The sequence below is a fragment of the Medicago sativa genome, chromosome 5 (assembly GCF_051527215.1).
Source record: "Medicago sativa cultivar Bolivia chromosome 5, Bolivia_mono, whole genome shotgun sequence".
Lineage (NCBI taxonomy): Eukaryota > Viridiplantae > Streptophyta > Magnoliopsida > Fabales > Fabaceae > Medicago > Medicago sativa.
In genome coordinates this window covers 40,564,895-40,582,412 of record NC_140753.1, presented here as the reverse complement: position 1 = coordinate 40,582,412, position 17,518 = coordinate 40,564,895, and the positions used below count along the sequence as shown (strand labels likewise).

The window sequence follows — 17,518 nt, the reverse complement described above, 5'->3', positions numbered from 1 at the left end:
CTGGAAGTTACTTTTTGGTAATTCCTGACCCACTAACTTGGCAGTTTCTCTGAGAATTTCTGACGTGGCTTATTTGTATTGGTGTATAACTTGAAAGGGCAATGATGCGTTTATGCTTTGAAAGTACTATCTTGCACCCCCCAATGTCATTAATGCTATGTTTGTTTGTCCCATTTGTATGTGAAACGTTTTTACTCAAATCACTTAGTCAATTCACACACTACTCACTTCACAACAAACACTTTCTTCTTTCAACCTTTCTTTGCGAAGTAAGCGCAAACTCTCTGAAACTCAAACCTAGAACCCTAAGATCTTCATCATCATCAATGGCTTCATCTAGTTCGCATCAAGTTATTCCAGAATCAACATCCAACATGCAACAACAAGGCGCTCCAGAATCTGGTTATGTAATCAAATCAAAAACTATGTCCATTCCGTTTGAATCCTTGGTCGTTCAAAAGGAATCACCAGTGGATTTCACCTCGCTCAAGAAATACAAAGTGGACATGAAGGCATGGATAAAAGCTCAGAAGTTGTTCGGTTACTTTCGTATGTTGAATGGACCAACATATGAGAATCTGGTCAAAGATTTCTGGTTAAGGGCTGAAGTCTACGATCTGGAAGCTGCAAGGTTGGAAGAAAGTCAAGTTGTGTTAAGAGATTCAAGTCTGAAAGGGAAGACTAGAGAAGTAATGGGTCTTGAACCATTCAAAGGTTTAGAAATCAGATCAGCAGTGATGGGTATTCCTATAACCATCACAGAAGAAGTGATTGCCAGAGCATGCAGAATGGATTCTGAAGGCAGATTTCAGTGGAACGTCAGCAAGAAGAATGTCTAGTTGGAAAGCTTCACTAACTTGCTGCTGAAAGGAAACCCAGCTGCTAAGTTTGTAGACATGGATGATAATCACAGGTTGCTCCTGAAGTTTATCACTGACTCCTTCTTTCAGAAAGGAGGAGGGCTTTACCAACCGAATTTGGACCACAAGCTGGTACTGTATTTCTTGGCTGCTTTCCAGAAGATAAATCTTCCAAGATACCTTATGCATCATCTGTGCTGGGCTATCAAAGAAGGAATCAATAAGAAAAGAAAGCAAGTACCATGTAGGAGGCTGCTGTCTGAAATCTTCTATCAAGGCAAATTGCTGGAGATTCTGAGAAGATTCAAGCCTGCTTCTGACAGTTGCTTCAAGATTACCACTTTTGAGAATATCATCAATAGCAGGACTCTATTCTACATGAATATTATCAAGGAAGTTTCTCTCGACGAGAAGGGTCTGGAAAAATCCACGGCTGAATCAGAACTGATGATGGATTTTCCTTCCATCTCAAAAGAGAATAATCCTGAAGTTTTGGCTGGATATATAGCTGCTGATGCCAGAGAATCTAATGCTAACATTCAGGATAAAAATGTTCCTGACGCTCCTGAAGGAATCAAGGGCAAAAGGACCAGAATCAATACTAAGACTGAAGCTGCTGGTGCTAAGGCCAAGAAACAGAAGGCTGCTAAGTCTGAAGCAACTAACTACGACAGTGCTCTTGTTTCTACTCATAAGAAAAGAAGAGGTAAAGGAGATACCTCAATCACCAAGGAGAAGGTGCAATTAGCTCTTGAAGAAATAGAGGCAGAAGAGCAAAAGCCTAAGAAAAGGAAGCAAGCTTCTGAGCAAATTGTACTTCCAATGTTTGAGATGACTCCTGCCTTGCAAGAATGGCTAAAGAACAAGTTGATCAGATGATAGCGGAAAAGAAGGAAAAGACTGCTCAATACAGACTGGAAAGGGATGAGAAGCTCATGGCTATTAGGTTGGATAATTGTGATGAATTCTTCGTGAAGAAGATTGATGAGGTTAAGGCAATTGCTGGTGAAGCTGCAGAAGGTGCTGTGGAGGAAGCTCAGATGGGTCTGGAGGAGATTCAAGGAACATCAGAAGCTGGTGCTTCAGGATCTATTCCAAAAGCTACTGCTCTAGAGTCTACCTCAGAAGCTGACAACTCAGTCAAGGTAACTTAGATTTCATAACCCTTTATCACCATCTCACCTGTTAAACCTTCATCATCAATTCCTACTGAAGACACCACAGTATTAGATAATCTTGAAAGTCACTATTCAGGTGAACTATCAGAAGCTAACCTAAGCTTACAAAGAGCCTCTGAAGTTGCTTCTAAGGAAGTTGCTTCAGAAAGCCCCCAACAACAATCACCTGAACCACAAATGACCTCAACACCACAAATACCACAACCTACTTAACAAAAGACTATTCCAGTTTCTGACCAAACTCTTAGTGTTTCTGACCAACCTTCATCTTCATCAGATATTCAGATTCTTGAACAATCACCTTTAGACATTCTGAAATTTGAATACATTGAATCTGAGTTATTAAAGATCAGCACAGAAATGCAAGCTCTATTGCAACTAAGAAGAGTTCCTACTCTATTTGTTGACTATGAGGATCGTTGGAAATCTCTGAAGAGCAAAGCTTCTAAACTGCTAGATGTTGTAAGCAAGAAATGTCTTAAAATCCAAGCTGCTGCAGTGAGACGTCACTTGAAGAATATGCACTTAGCTGAGCAAGCTAGAGGTCCAATTTTCTATCTAGCAAATGAACCATTCTATTCAGAATCAGAGTATGTATCAAGAGAAGCAAAGGTATTCAAGATGCTGAAGCAGAGAATGATAAAACAGCAGGAAGAATCTAAGGCTAGGGAAGATTCTCTCCTTCAGAGACAGTTAGCTCTTGAAGAAATGGTTAAGCAACAGTCTGAGCTTCTGAAGAAGCAATCTGAGGATATTACTCACATGATGGGATTGATCCAACAACAACAACCCAACCCTTAGATGCAAACCTTAGTTGTTTTGTTGATCTTAATGTTATTCTCTTTTTATGCTTCTGAATTCATCTAAGCTCTGAATCTCTTTTTGCTTCTGATTAATATTGAATATCATCTTATGTTTTAAATAGTATTTTTAAGATATGCTCTGATTAACCTTGAATTTTTGTTTTTACTCTGAAAATGGTTAATATGCTCTGATTATGTTCTTATATTGCTTTGAACCTTTTTTACTATATGTTTTTCTCATCTCTTCTTTTTGTTTATTTTCTTTTTGCTAATGAGAAAAGGGGGAGTATATGTGATAGTATTTAAAGGCTCTGAGCCCCATTAATTCTATTTGAAAATTATTTTGAAAAACTTCTATCATTCTTACCTGAAAAGTATAAGCTCTGAACGTAAGAAGGAGTATCAAATTTCAAATAAAACTAATTGAACCATTCTTATTATCTATAATCTACTTTTCATTTGAAATAATATTGCGCGTTAAATGAATTTAATTAACCTGGATAGAACTTAGGGGGAGCTTACAAACCTCACCTTAAAGACTATCAGACTCAGGGGGAGTAATAGCTTACCAACCTCAGACTCTGAGCATACAAACATCAGAACCCCAAAGTCAACTTGTTAATTAGATTAACAAAAATTGATCAAATTAATTTTAAATACTATTGTTTGTCATCATCAAAAAGGGGGAGATTGTTGGAACAAAATGTGTTTAACAATAAACCTTTAGAGTTTTGGTGATAACAAGGTATTAAAAAATTGACAATTGGAATTGCTAATATTTGTTCAAGTGTACCTTGTGACCTTTCGTCTTCCAGGATGAAAACTCGATTTAAACATTATTTTAGTCAGGTTACTCGAATATATAACCAATGAACAAGTAACATGACTAAAATATTGTTTAAATAGAGTTTTTATCCTGGAAGACGAAAGGTCACAAGGTGTGACCTTTCGTCTTCTAGGATGATAACTCGATTTAAACATTATTTTAGTCAGGTTACTTGAATATATAACCAATGAACAAGTAACCTCACTAAAATATTGTTTAAATAGAGTTTTTATCCTGGAAGACGAAAGGTCACAAAGTGTGACCTTTCGTCTTCTAGGATGATAACTCGATTTGAACATTATTTTAGTCAGGTTACTTGAATATATAACCAATGAACAAGTAACCTGACTAAAATATTGTTTAAATAGAGTTTTTATCCTGGAAGACGAAATGTCACAAGGTGTGACCTTTCGTCTTCCAGTATGATAACTCGATTTGAACATTACTTTAGTCAGGTTACTTGAATATATAACCAATGAACAAGTAACCTGACTAAAATATTGTTTAAATATAGTTTTTATCCTGGAAGACGAAAGGTCACAAGGTGTGACCTTTTGTCTTCCAGGATGATAACTCGATTTGAACATTACTTTAGTCAGGTTACCTGAATATATAACCAATGAACAAGTAGCCTGACTAAAATATTGTTTAAATAGAGTTTTTATCCTGGAAGACGAAAGGTCACAAGGTGTGACCTTTCGTCTCCAAGGATGATAACTCGATTTGAACATTATTTTAGTCAGGTTACTTGAATATATAACCAATGAACAAGTAACTTGACTAAAATATTGTTTAAATAGAGTTTTTATCGTGGAAGACGAAAGGTCACAAGGTGTGACCTTTCGTCTTCCAGGATGAAAACTCGATTTAAACATTATTTTAGTCAGGTTATATAACCAATGAACAAGTAACATGACTAAAATATTGTTTAAATAGAGTTTTTATCCTGGAAGACGAAAGGTCACAAGGTGTGACCTTTCGTCTTCTAGGATGATAACTCGATTTAAACATTATTTTAGTCAGGTTACTTGAATATATAACCAATGAACAAGTAACCTGACTAAAATATTGTTTAAATAGAGTTTTTATCCTGGAAGACGAAAGGTCACAAAGTGTGACCTTTCGTCTTCGAGGATGATAACTCGATTTGAACATTATTTTAGTCAGGTTACTTGAATATATAACCAATGAACAAGTAACCTGACTAAAATATTGTTTAAATAGAGTTTTTATCTTGGAAGACGAAAGGTCACAATGTGTGACCTTTCGTCTTCCAGGATGATAACTCGATTTAAACATTATTTTAGTCAGGTTACTTGAATATATAACCAATGAACAAGTAACATGACGAAAATATTGTTTAAAAAGAGTTTTTATCCAGGAAGACGAATGGTCACAAGGTGTGACCTTTCGTCTTCCAGGAAGATAAGTCGATTTAAACATTATTTTAGTCAGGTTACTTGAATATTTAACCAATGAAAAAGTAACTTGACTAAAATATTTTTTAAATAGTGTTTTTATCCTGGAAGACGAAAGGTCACAAGGTGTGACCTTTCGTCTTCCAGGATGATAACTCGATTTAAACATTATTTTAGTCAGGTTACTTGAATATATAACCAATGAACAAGTAACTTGACTAAAATATTGTTTAAATAGAGTTTTTATCTTGGAAGACGAAAGGTCACAAGGTGTGACCTTTCGTCTTCCAGGATGAAAACTCGATTTAAACATTATTTTAGTCAGGTTACTTGAATATATAACCAATGAACAAGTAGCTTGACTAAATTATTGTTTAAATAGAGTTTTTATCTTGGAAGACGAAAGGTCACAAGGTGTGACCTTTCGTCTTCCAGGATGATAACTCGATTTAAACATTATTTTAGTCAGGTTACTTGAATATATAACCAATGAACAAGTAACTTGACTAAAATATTGTTTAAATTGAGTTTTTATCGTGGAAGACGAAAGGTCACAAGGTGTGACCTTTCGTCTTCCAGGATGAAAACTCGATTTAAACATTATTTTAGTCAGGTTACTCGAATATATAACCAATGAACAAGTAACATGACTAAAATATTGTTTAAATAGAGTTTTTATCCTGGAAGACGAAAGGTCACAAGGTGTGACCTTTCGTCTTCTAGGATGATAACTCGATTTAAACATTATTTTAGTCAGGTTACTTGAATATATAACCAATGAACAAGTAACCTGACTAAAATATTGTTTAAATAGAGTTTTTATCCTGGAAGACGAAAGGTCACAAAGTGTGACCTTTCGTCTTCTAGGATGATAACTCGATTTGAACATTATTTTAGTCAGGTTACTTGAATATATAACCAATGAACAAGTAACCTGACTAAAATATTGTTTAAATAGAGTTTTTATCCTGGAAGACGAAAGGTCACAAGGTGTGACCTTTCGTCTCCAAGGATGATAACTCGATTTGAACATTATTTTAGTCAGGTTACTTGAATATATAACCAATGAACAAGTAGCCTGACTAAAATATTGTTTAAATAGAGTTTTTATCCTGGAAGACGAAAGGTCACAAGGTGTGACCTTTCGTCTCCAAGGATGATAACTCGATTTGAACATTATTTTAGTCAGGTTACTTGAATATATAACCAATGAACAAGTAGCTTGACTAAATTATTGTTTAAATAGAGTTTTTATCTTGGAAGAAAAAAGGTCACAAGGTGTGACCTTTCGTCTTCCAGGATGAAAACTCGATTTGAACATTATTTTAGTCAGGTTTCTTGAATATATAACCAATGAACAAGTAACTTGACTAAAATATTGTTTAAATAGAGTTTTTATCTTGGAAGACGAAAGGTCACAAGGTGTGACCTTTCGTCTTCCAGGATGAAAACTCGATTTAAACATTATTTTAGTCAGGTTACTTGAATATATAACCAATGAACAAGTAATATGACTAAAATATTGTTTAAATAGAGTTTTTATCCTGGAGGACGAAAGGTCACAAGGTGTGACCTTTCGTCTTCCAGGATGATAACCCGATTTAAACATTATTTTAGTCAGGTTACTTGAATATATAACCAATGAACAAGTAACTTGACTAAAATATTGTTTAAATAGAGTTTTTATCGTGGAAGACGAAAGGTCACAAGGTGTGACCTTTCGTCTTCCAGGATGAAAACTCGATTTAAACATTATTTTAGTCAGGTTACTCGAATATATAACCAATGAACAAGTAACATGACTAAAATATTGTTTAAATAGAGTTTTTATCCTGGAAGACGAAAGGTCACAAGGTGTGACCTTTCGTCTTCTAGGATGATAACTCGATTTAAACATTATTTTAGTCAGGTTACTTGAATATATAACCAATGAACAAGTAACCTGACTAAAATATTGTTTAAATAGAGTTTTTATCCTGGAAGACGAAAGGTCACAAAGTGTGACCTTTCGTCTTCTAGGATGATAACTCGATTTGAACATTATTTTAGTCAGGTTACTTGAATATATAACCAATGAACAAGTAACCTGACTAAAATATTGTTTAAATAGAGTTTTTATCCTGGAAGACGAAAGGTCACAAGGTGTGACCTTTCGTCTCCAAGGATGATAACTCGATTTGAACATTATTTTAGTCAGGTTACTTGAATATATAACCAATGAACAAGTAGCCTGACTAAAATATTGTTTAAATAGAGTTTTTATCCTGGAAGACGAAAGGTCACAAGGTGTGACCTTTCGTCTCCAAGGATGATAACTCGATTTGAACATTATTTTAGTCAGGTTACTTGAATATATAACCAATGAACAAGTAGCTTGACTAAATTATTGTTTAAATAGAGTTTTTATCTTGGAAGAAAAAAGGTCACAAGGTGTGACCTTTCGTCTTCCAGGATGAAAACTCGATTTGAACATTATTTTAGTCAGGTTTCTTGAATATATAACCAATGAACAAGTAACTTGACTAAAATATTGTTTAAATAGAGTTTTTATCTTGGAAGACGAAAGGTCACAAGGTGTGACCTTTCGTCTTCCAGGATGAAAACTCGATTTAAACATTATTTTAGTCAGGTTACTTGAATATATAACCAATGAACAAGTAACATGACTAAAATATTGTTTAAATAGAGTTTTTATCCTGGAGGACGAAAGGTCACAAGGTGTGACCTTTCGTCTTCCAGGATGATAACCCGATTTAAACATTATTTTAGTCAGGTTACTTGAATATATAACCAATGAACAAGTAACTTGACTAAAATATTGTTTAAATAGAGTTTTTATCTTGGAAGACGAAAGGTCACAAGGTGTGACCTTTCGTCTTCCAGGATGAAAACTCGATTTAAACATTATTTTAGTCAGGTTACTCGAATATATAACCAATGAACAAGTAACATGACTAAAATATTGTTTAAATAGAGTTTTTATCCTGGAAGACGAAAGGTCACAAGGTGTGACCTTTCGTCTTCTAGGATGATAACTCGATTTAAACATTATTTTAGTCAGGTTACTTGAATATATAACCAATGAACAAGTAACCTGACTAAAATATTGTTTAAATAGAGTTTTTATCCTGGAAGACGAAAGGTCACAAAGTGTGACCTTTCGTCTTCTAGGATGATAACTCGATTTGAACATTATTTTAGTCAGGTTACTTGAATATATAACCAATGAACAAGTAACCTGACTAAAATATTGTTTAAATAGAGTTTTTATCCTGGAAGACGAAAGGTCACAAGGTGTGACCTTTCGTCTCCAAGGATGATAACTCGATTTGAACATTATTTTAGTCAGGTTACTTGAATATATAACCAATGAACAAGTAGCCTGACTAAAATATTGTTTAAATAGAGTTTTTATCCTGGAAGACGAAAGGTCACAAGGTGTGACCTTTCGTCTCCAAGGATGATAACTCGATTTGAACATTATTTTAGTCAGGTTACTTGAATATATAACCAATGAACAAGTAGCTTGACTAAATTATTGTTTAAATAGAGTTTTTATCTTGGAAGAAAAAAGGTCACAAGGTGTGACCTTTCGTCTTCCAGGATGAAAACTCGATTTGAACATTATTTTAGTCAGGTTTCTTGAATATATAACCAATGAACAAGTAACTTGACTAAAATATTGTTTAAATAGAGTTTTTATCTTGGAAGACGAAAGGTCACAAGGTGTGACCTTTCGTCTTCCAGGATGAAAACTCGATTTAAACATTATTTTAGTCAGGTTACTTGAATATATAACCAATGAACAAGTAACATGACTAAAATATTGTTTAAATAGAGTTTTTATCCTGGAGGACGAAAGGTCACAAGGTGTGACCTTTCGTCTTCCAGGATGATAACTCGATTTAAACATTATTTTAGTCAGGTTACTTGAATATATAACCAATGAACAAGTAACATGACTAAAATATTGTTTAAATAGAGTTTTTATCCTGGAAGACGAAAGGTCACAAGGTGTGACGTTTCGTCTCCAAGGATGATAACTCGATTTGAACATTATTTTAGTCAGGTTACTTGAATATATAACCAATGAACAAGTAGCTTGACTAAATTATTGTTTAAATAGAGTTTTTATCTTGGAAGACGAAAGGTCACAAGGTGTGACCTTTCGTCTCCAAGGATGAAAACTCGATTTAAACATTATTTTAGTCAGGTTACTTGAATATATAACCAATGAACAAGTAACATGACTAAAATATTGTTTAAATAGAGTTTTTATCCTGGAAGACGAAAGGTCCCAAGGTGTGAGCTTTCGTCTTCTAGGATGATAACTCGATTTAAACATTATTTTAGTCAGGTTACTTGAATATATAACCAATGAACAAGTAACTTGACTAAAATATTGTTTAAATAGAGTTTTTATCTTGGAAGACGAAAGGTCACAAGGTGTGACCTTTCGTCTTCCAGGATGAAAACTCGATTTAAACATTATTTTAGTCAGGTTACTTGAATATATAACCAATGAACAAGTAACATGACTAAAATATTGTTTAAATAGAGTTTTTATCCTGGAAGACGAAAGGTCACAAGGTGTGACCTTTCGTCTCCAAGGATGAAAACTCGATTTAAACATTATTTTAGTCAGGTTACTTGAATATATAACCAATGAACAAGTAACATGACTAAAATATTGTTTAAATAGAGTTTTTATCCTGGAAGACGAAAGGTCCCAAGGTGTGAGCTTTCGTCTTCTAGGATGATAACTCGATTTAAACATTATTTTAGTCAGGTTACTTGAATATATAACCAATGAACAAGTAACCTGACTAAAATATTGTTTAAATAAAGTTTTTATCCTGGAAGACGAAAGGTCACAAAGTGTGACCTTTCGTCTTCCAGGATGATAACTCGATTTAAACATTATTTTAGTCAGGTTACTTGAATATATAACCAATGAACAAGTAACATGACTAAAATATTGTTTAAATAGAGTTTTTATCCTGGAAGACGAAAGGTCACAAGGTGTGACGTTTCGTCTCCAAGGATGATAACTCGATTTGAACATTATTTTAGTCAGGTTACTTGAATATATAACCAATGAACAAGTAGCTTGACTAAATTATTGTTTAAATAGAGTTTTTATCTTGGAAGACGAAAGGTCACAAGGTGTGACCTTTCGTCTTCCAGGATGATAACTCGATTTAAACATTATTTTAGTCAGGTTACTTGAATATATAACCAATGAACAAGTAACTTGACTAAAATATTGTTTAAATAGAGTTTTTATCTTGGAAGACGAAAGGTCACAAGGTGTGACCTTTCGTCTTCCAGGATGAAAACTCGATTTAAACATTATTTTAGTCAGGTTATATAACCAATGAACAAGTAACATGACTAAAATATTGTTTAAATAGAGTTTTTATCCTGGAAGACGAAAGGTCACAAGGTGTGACCTTTCGTCTTCTAGGATGATAACTCGATTTAAACATTATTTTAGTCAGGTTACTTGAATATATAACCAATGAACAAGTAACCTGACTAAAATATTGTTTAAATAGAGTTTTTATCCTGGAAGACGAAAGGTCACAAAGTGTGACCTTTCGTCTTCGAGGATGATAACTCGATTTGAACATTATTTTAGTCAGGTTACTTGAATATATAACCAATGAACAAGTAACCTGACTAAAATATTGTTTAAATAGAGTTTTTATCTTGGAAGACGAAAGGTCACAATGTGTGACCTTTCGTCTTCCAGGATGATAACTCGATTTAAACATTATTTTAGTCAGGTTACTTGAATATATAACCAATGAACAAGTAACTTGACTAAAATATTGTTTAAATAGAGTTTTTATCTTGGAAGACGAAAGGTCACAAGGTGTGACCTTTCGTCTTCCAGGATGAAAACTCGATTTAAACATTATTTTAGTCAGGTTACTTGAATATATAACCAATGAACAAGTAACATGACTAAAATATTGTTTAAATAGAGTTTTTATCCTGGAAGACGAAAGGTCACAAGGTGTGACGTTTCGTCTCCAAGGATGATAACTCGATTTGAACATTATTTTAGTCAGGTTACTTGAATATATAACCAATGAACAAGTAACATGACTAAAATATTGTTTAAATAGAGTTTTTATCCTGGAAGACGAAAGGTCACAAGGTGTGACGTTTCGTCTCCAAGGATGATAACTCGATTTGAACATTATTTTAGTCAGGTTACTTGAATATATAACCAATGAACAAGTAGCTTGACTAAATTATTGTTTAAATAGAGTTTTTATCTTGGAAGACGAAAGGTCACAAGGTGTGACCTTTCGTCTTCCAGGATGATAACTCGATTTAAACATTATTTTAGTCAGGTTACTTGAATATATAACCAATGAACAAGTAACTTGACTAAAATATTGTTTAAATAGAGTTTTTATCTTTGAAGACGAAAGGTCACAAGGTGTGACCTTTCGTCTTCCAGGATGAAAACTCGATTTAAACATTATTTTAGTCAGGTTATATAACCAATGAACAAGTAACATGACTAAAATATTGTTTAAATAGAGTTTTTATCCTGGAAGACGAAAGGTCACAAGGTGTGACCTTTCAACTTCTAGGATGATAACTCGATTTAAACATTATTTTAGTCAGGTTACTTGAATATATAACCAATGAACAAGTAACCTGACTAAAATATTGTTTAAATAGAGTTTTTATCCTGGAAGACGAAAGGCCACAAAGTGTGACCTTTCGTCTTCGAGGATGATAACTCGATTTGAACATTATTTTAGTCAGGTTACTTGAATATATAACCAATGAACAAGTAACCTGACTAAAATATTGTTTAAATAGAGTTTTTATCTTGGAAGACGAAAGGTCACAATGTGTGACCTTTCGTCTTCCAGGATGATAACTCGATTTAAACATTATTTTAGTCAGGTTACATGAATATATAACCAATGAACAAGTAACATGACGAAAATATTGTTTAAAAAGAGTTTTTATCCTGGAAGACGAATGGTCACAAGGTGTGACCTTTCGTCTTCCAGGAAGATAAGTCAATTTAAACATTATTTTAGTCAGGTTACTTGAATATATAACCAATGAACAAGTAACTTGACTAAAATATTGTTTAAATAGAGTTTTTATCTTGGAAGACGAAAGGTCACAAGGTGTGACCTTTCGTCTTCCAGGATGAAAACTCGATTTAAACATTATTTTAGTCTGGTTACTTGAATATATAACCAATGAACAAGTAACATGACTAAAATATTGTTTAAATAGAGTTTTTATCCTGGAAGACGAAAGGTCACAAGGTGTGACGTTTCGTCTCCAAGGATGATAACTCGATTTGAACATTATTTTAGTCAGGTTACTTGAATATATAACCAATGAACAAGTAGCTTGACTAAATTATTGTTTAAATAGAGTTTTTATCTTGGAAGACGAAAGGTCACAAGGTGTGACCTTTCGTCTTCCAGGATGATAACTCGAATTAAACATTATTTTAGTCAGGTTACTTGAATATATAACCAATGAACAAGTAACCTGACTAAAATATTGTTTAAATAGAGTTTTTATCATGGAAGACGAAAGGTCACAAGGTGTGACCTTTCGTCTTCCAGGATGAAAACTCGATTTAAACATTATTTTAGTCAGGTTACTCGAATATATAACCAATGAACAAGTAACATGACTAAAATATTGTTTAAATAGAGTTTTTATCCTGGAAGACGAAAGGTCACAAGGTGTGACCTTTCGTCTTCTAGGATGATAACTCGATTTAAACATTATTTTAATCAGGTTACTTGAATATATAACCAATGAACAAGTAACCTGACTAAAATATTGTTTAAATAGAGTTTTTATCCTGGAAGACGAAAGGTCACAAAGTGTGACCTTTCGTCTTCGAGGATGATAACTCGATTTGAACATTACTTTAGTCAGGTTACTTGAATATATAACCAATGAACAAGTAACCTGACTAAAATATTGTTTAAATAGAGTTTTTATCCTGGAAGACGAAAGGTCACAAGGTGTGACCTTTCGTCTTCCAGGATGATAACTCGATTTGAACATTACTTTAGTCAGGTTACTTGAATATATAACCAATGAACAAGTAGCCTGACTAAAATATTGTTTAAATAGAGTTTTTATCTTGGAAGACGAAAGGTCACAAGGTGTGACCTTTCGTCTCCAAGGATGATAACTCGATTTGAACATTATTTTAGTCAGGTTACTTGAATATATAACCAATGAACAAGTAGCCTGACTAAATTATTGTTTAAATAGAGTTTTTATCTTGGAAGACAAAAGGTCACAAGGTGTGACCTTTCGTCTTCCAGGATGAAAACTCGATTTGAACATTATTTTAGTCAGGTTTCTTGAATATATAACCAATGAACAAGTAACTTGACTAAAATATTGTTTAAATAGAGTTTTTATCTTGGAAGACGAAAGGTCACAAGGTGTGACCTTTCGTCTTCCAGGATGATAACTCGAATTAAACATTATTTTAGTCAGGTTACTTGAATATATAACCAATGAACAAGTAGCCTGACTAAATTATTGTTTAAATAGAGTTTTTATCTTGGAAGACAAAAGGTCACAAGGTGTGACCTTTCGTCTCCAAGGATGATAACTCGATTTGAACATTATTTTAGTCAGGTTACTTGAATATATAACCAATGAACAAGTAGCTTGACTAAATTATTGTTTAAATAGAGTTTTTATCTTGGAAGACGAAAGGTCACAAGGTGTGACCTTTCGTCTTCCAGGATGATAACTCGAATTAAACATTATTTTAGTCAGGTTACTTGAATATATAACCAATGAACAAGTAACCTGACTAAAATATTGTTTAAATAGAGTTTTTATCTTGGAAGACGAAAGGTCACAAGGTGTGACCTTTCGTCTTCCAGGATGAAAACTCGATTTAAACATTATTTTAGTCAGGTTACTCGAATATATAACCAATGAACAAGTAACATGACTAAAATATTGTTTAAATAGAGTTTTTATCCTGGAAGACGAAAGGTCACAAGGTGTGACCTTTCGTCTTCTAGGATGATAACTCGATTTAAACATTATTTTAATCAGGTTACTTGAATATATAACCAATGAACAAGTAACCTGACTAAAATATTGTTTAAATAGAGTTTTTATCCTGGAAGACGAAAGGTCACAAAGTGTGACCTTTCGTCTTCGAGGATGATAACTCGATTTGAACATTACTTTAGTCAGGTTACTTGAATATATAACCAATGAACAAGTAACCTGACTAAAATATTGTTTAAATAGAGTTTTTATCCTGGAAGACGAAAGGTCACAAGGTGTGACCTTTCGTCTTCCAGGATGATAACTCGATTTGAACATTACTTTAGTCAGGTTACTTGAATATATAACCAATGAACAAGAAGCCTGACTAAAATATTGTTTAAATAGAGTTTTTATCTTGGAAGACGAAAGGTCACAAGGTGTGACCTTTCGTCTCCAAGGATGATAACTCGATTTGAACATTATTTTAGTCAGGTTACTTGAATATATAACCAATGAACAAGTAGCCTGACTAAATTATTGTTTAAATAGAGTTTTTATCTTGGAAGACAAAAGGTCACAAGGTGTGACCTTTCGTCTTCCAGGATGAAAACTCGATTTGAACATTATTTTAGTCAGGTTTCTTGAATATATAACCAATGAACAAGTAACTTGACTAAAATATTGTTTAAATAGAGTTTTTATCTTGGAAGACGAAAGGTCACAAGGTGTGACCTTTCGTCTTCCAGGATGAAAATTCGATTTAAACATTATTTTAGTCAGGTTACTTGAATATATAACCAATGAACAAGTAACATGACTAAAATATTGTTTAAATAGAGTTTTGATCCTGGAAGACGAAAGGTGACAAGGTGTGACCTTTCGTCTTCCAGGATGATAACTCGATTTAAACATTATTTTAGTCAGGTTACTTGAATATATAACAAATGAACAAGTAACTTGACTAAAATATTGTTTAAATAGAGTTTTTATCGTGGAAGACGAAAGGTCACAATGTGTGACCTTTCGTCTTCCAGGATGATAACTCGATTTAAACATTATTTTAGTCAGGTTACTTGAATATATAACCAATGAACAAGTAACATGACGAAAATATTGTTTAAAAAGAGTTTTTATCCTGGAAGACGAATGGTCACAAGGTGTGACCTTTCGTCTTCCAGGAAGATAAGTCGATTTAAACATTATTTTAGTCAGGTTACTTGAATATTTAACCAATGAAAAAGTAACTTGAATAAAATATTTTTTAAATAGAGTTTTTATCCTGGAGGACGAAAGGTCACAAGGTGTGACCTTTCGTCTTCCAGGATGATAACTCGATTTAAACATTATTTTAGTCAGGTTACTTGAATATATAACCAATGAACAAGTAACCTGACTAAAATATTGTTTAAATAGAGTTTTTATCTTGGAAGACGAAAGGTCACAAGGTGTGACCTTTCGTCTTCCAGGATGAAAACTCGATTTAAACATTATTTTAGTCAGGTTACTTGAATATATAACCAATGAACAAGTAACATGACTAAAATATTGTTTAAATAGAGTTTTTATCCTGGAAGACGAAAGGTCACAAGGTGTGACCTTTCGTCTCTAAGGATGAAAACTCGATTTAAACATTATTTTAGTCAGGTTACTTGAATATATAACCAATGAACAAGTAACATGACTAAAATATTGTTTAAATAGAGTTTTTATCCTGGAAGACGAAAGGTCCCAAGGTGTGAGCTTTCGTCTTCTAGGATGATAACTCGATTTAAACATTATTTTAGTCAGGTTACTTGAATATATAACCAATGAACAAGTAACCTGACTAAAATATTGTTTAAATAAAGTTTTTATCCTGGAAGACGAAAGGTCACAAAGTGTGACCTTTCGTCTTCCAGGATGATAACTCGATTTGAACATTACTTTAGTCAGGTTACTTGAATATATAACCAATGAACAAGTAACCTGACTAAAATATTGTTTAAATAGAGTTTTTATCCTGGAAGACGAAAGGTGACAAGGTGTGACCTTTCGTCTTCCAGGATGATAACTCGATTTGAACATTACTTTAGTCAGGTTACTTGAATATATAACCAATGAACAAGTAACTTGACTAAAATATTGTTTAAATAGAGTTTTTATCCTGGAAGACAAAAGGTCACAAGGTGTAACCTTTCGTCTTCCAGGATGAAAACTCGATTTGAACATTACTTTATCAGGTTACTTGAATATATAACCAATGAACAAGTAACCTGACTAAAATATTGTTTAAATAGAGTTTTTATCCTGGAAGACGAAAGGTCACAAGGTGTGACCTTTCGTCTCCAAGGATGATAACTCGATTTGAACATTATTTCAGTCAGGTTACTTGAATATATAACCAACGAACAAGTAGCTTAACTAAATTATTGTTTAAATAGAGTTTTTATCTTGGAAGACGAAAGGTCACAAGGTGTGACCTTTCGTCTTCCAGGATGAAAACTCGATTTGAACATTATTTTAGTCAGGTTACTTGAATATATAACCAATGAACAAGTAACCTGACTAAAATATTGTTTAAATAGAGTTTTTATCCTGGAAGACGAAAGGACACAAGGTTTGACCTTTCGTCTTCCAGGATGATAACTCGATTTGAACATTACTTTAGTCAGGTTACTTGAATATATAACCAATGAACAAGTAGCCTGACTAAAATATTGTTTAAATAGAGTTTTTATCCTGGAAGACGAAAGGTCACAAGGTGTGACCTTTCGTCTCCAAGGATGATAACTCAATTTGAACATTATTTTAGTCAGGTTACTGGAATATATAACCAATGAACAAGTAACCTGACTAAAATATTGTTTAAATAGAGTTTTTATCCTGGAAGACGAAAGGTCACAAAGTGTGACCTTTCGTCTTCCTGGATGATAACTCGATTTGAACATTATTTTAGTCAGGTTACTTCAATATATAACCAATGAACAAGTAACCTGACTAAAATATTGTTTAAATAGAGTTTTTATCCTGGAAGACGAAAGGTCACAAAGTGTGACCTTTCGTCTTCCAGGATGATAACTCGATTTGAACATTACTTTAGTCAGGTTACTTGAATATAGAACCAATGAACAAGTAACCTGACTAAAATATTGTTTAAATAGAGTTTTTATCCTGGAAGACGAAAGGTCACAAGGTGTAACCTTTTGTCTTCAAGGATGATAACTCGATTTGAACATTACTTTAGTCAGGTTACTTGAATATATAACCAATGAACAAGTAACCTGACTAAAATATTGTTTAAATAGAGTTTTTATCCTGGAAGACGAAAGGTCACAAGGTGTGACCTTTCGTCTCCAAGGATGATAACTCGATTTGAACATTATTTCAGTCAGGTTACTTGAATATATAACCAATGAACAAG

General features: G+C 33.4%; 1 protein-coding gene across 1 annotated transcript; it reads left to right on the top strand.

Moving 5' to 3' along the window:
* Positions 1 to 326: 326 nt before the first annotated feature.
* On the top strand, positions 327 to 839 carry LOC146922112 (uncharacterized). Its single transcript, XM_085711463.1, has 2 exons — positions 327 to 549; positions 610 to 839. The coding sequence occupies exons 1-2, from the start codon at positions 327 to 329 to the stop codon at positions 837 to 839; spliced, it is 453 nt and encodes a 150-aa protein (XP_085567589.1).
* Positions 840 to 17,518: the final 16,679 nt, after the last annotated feature.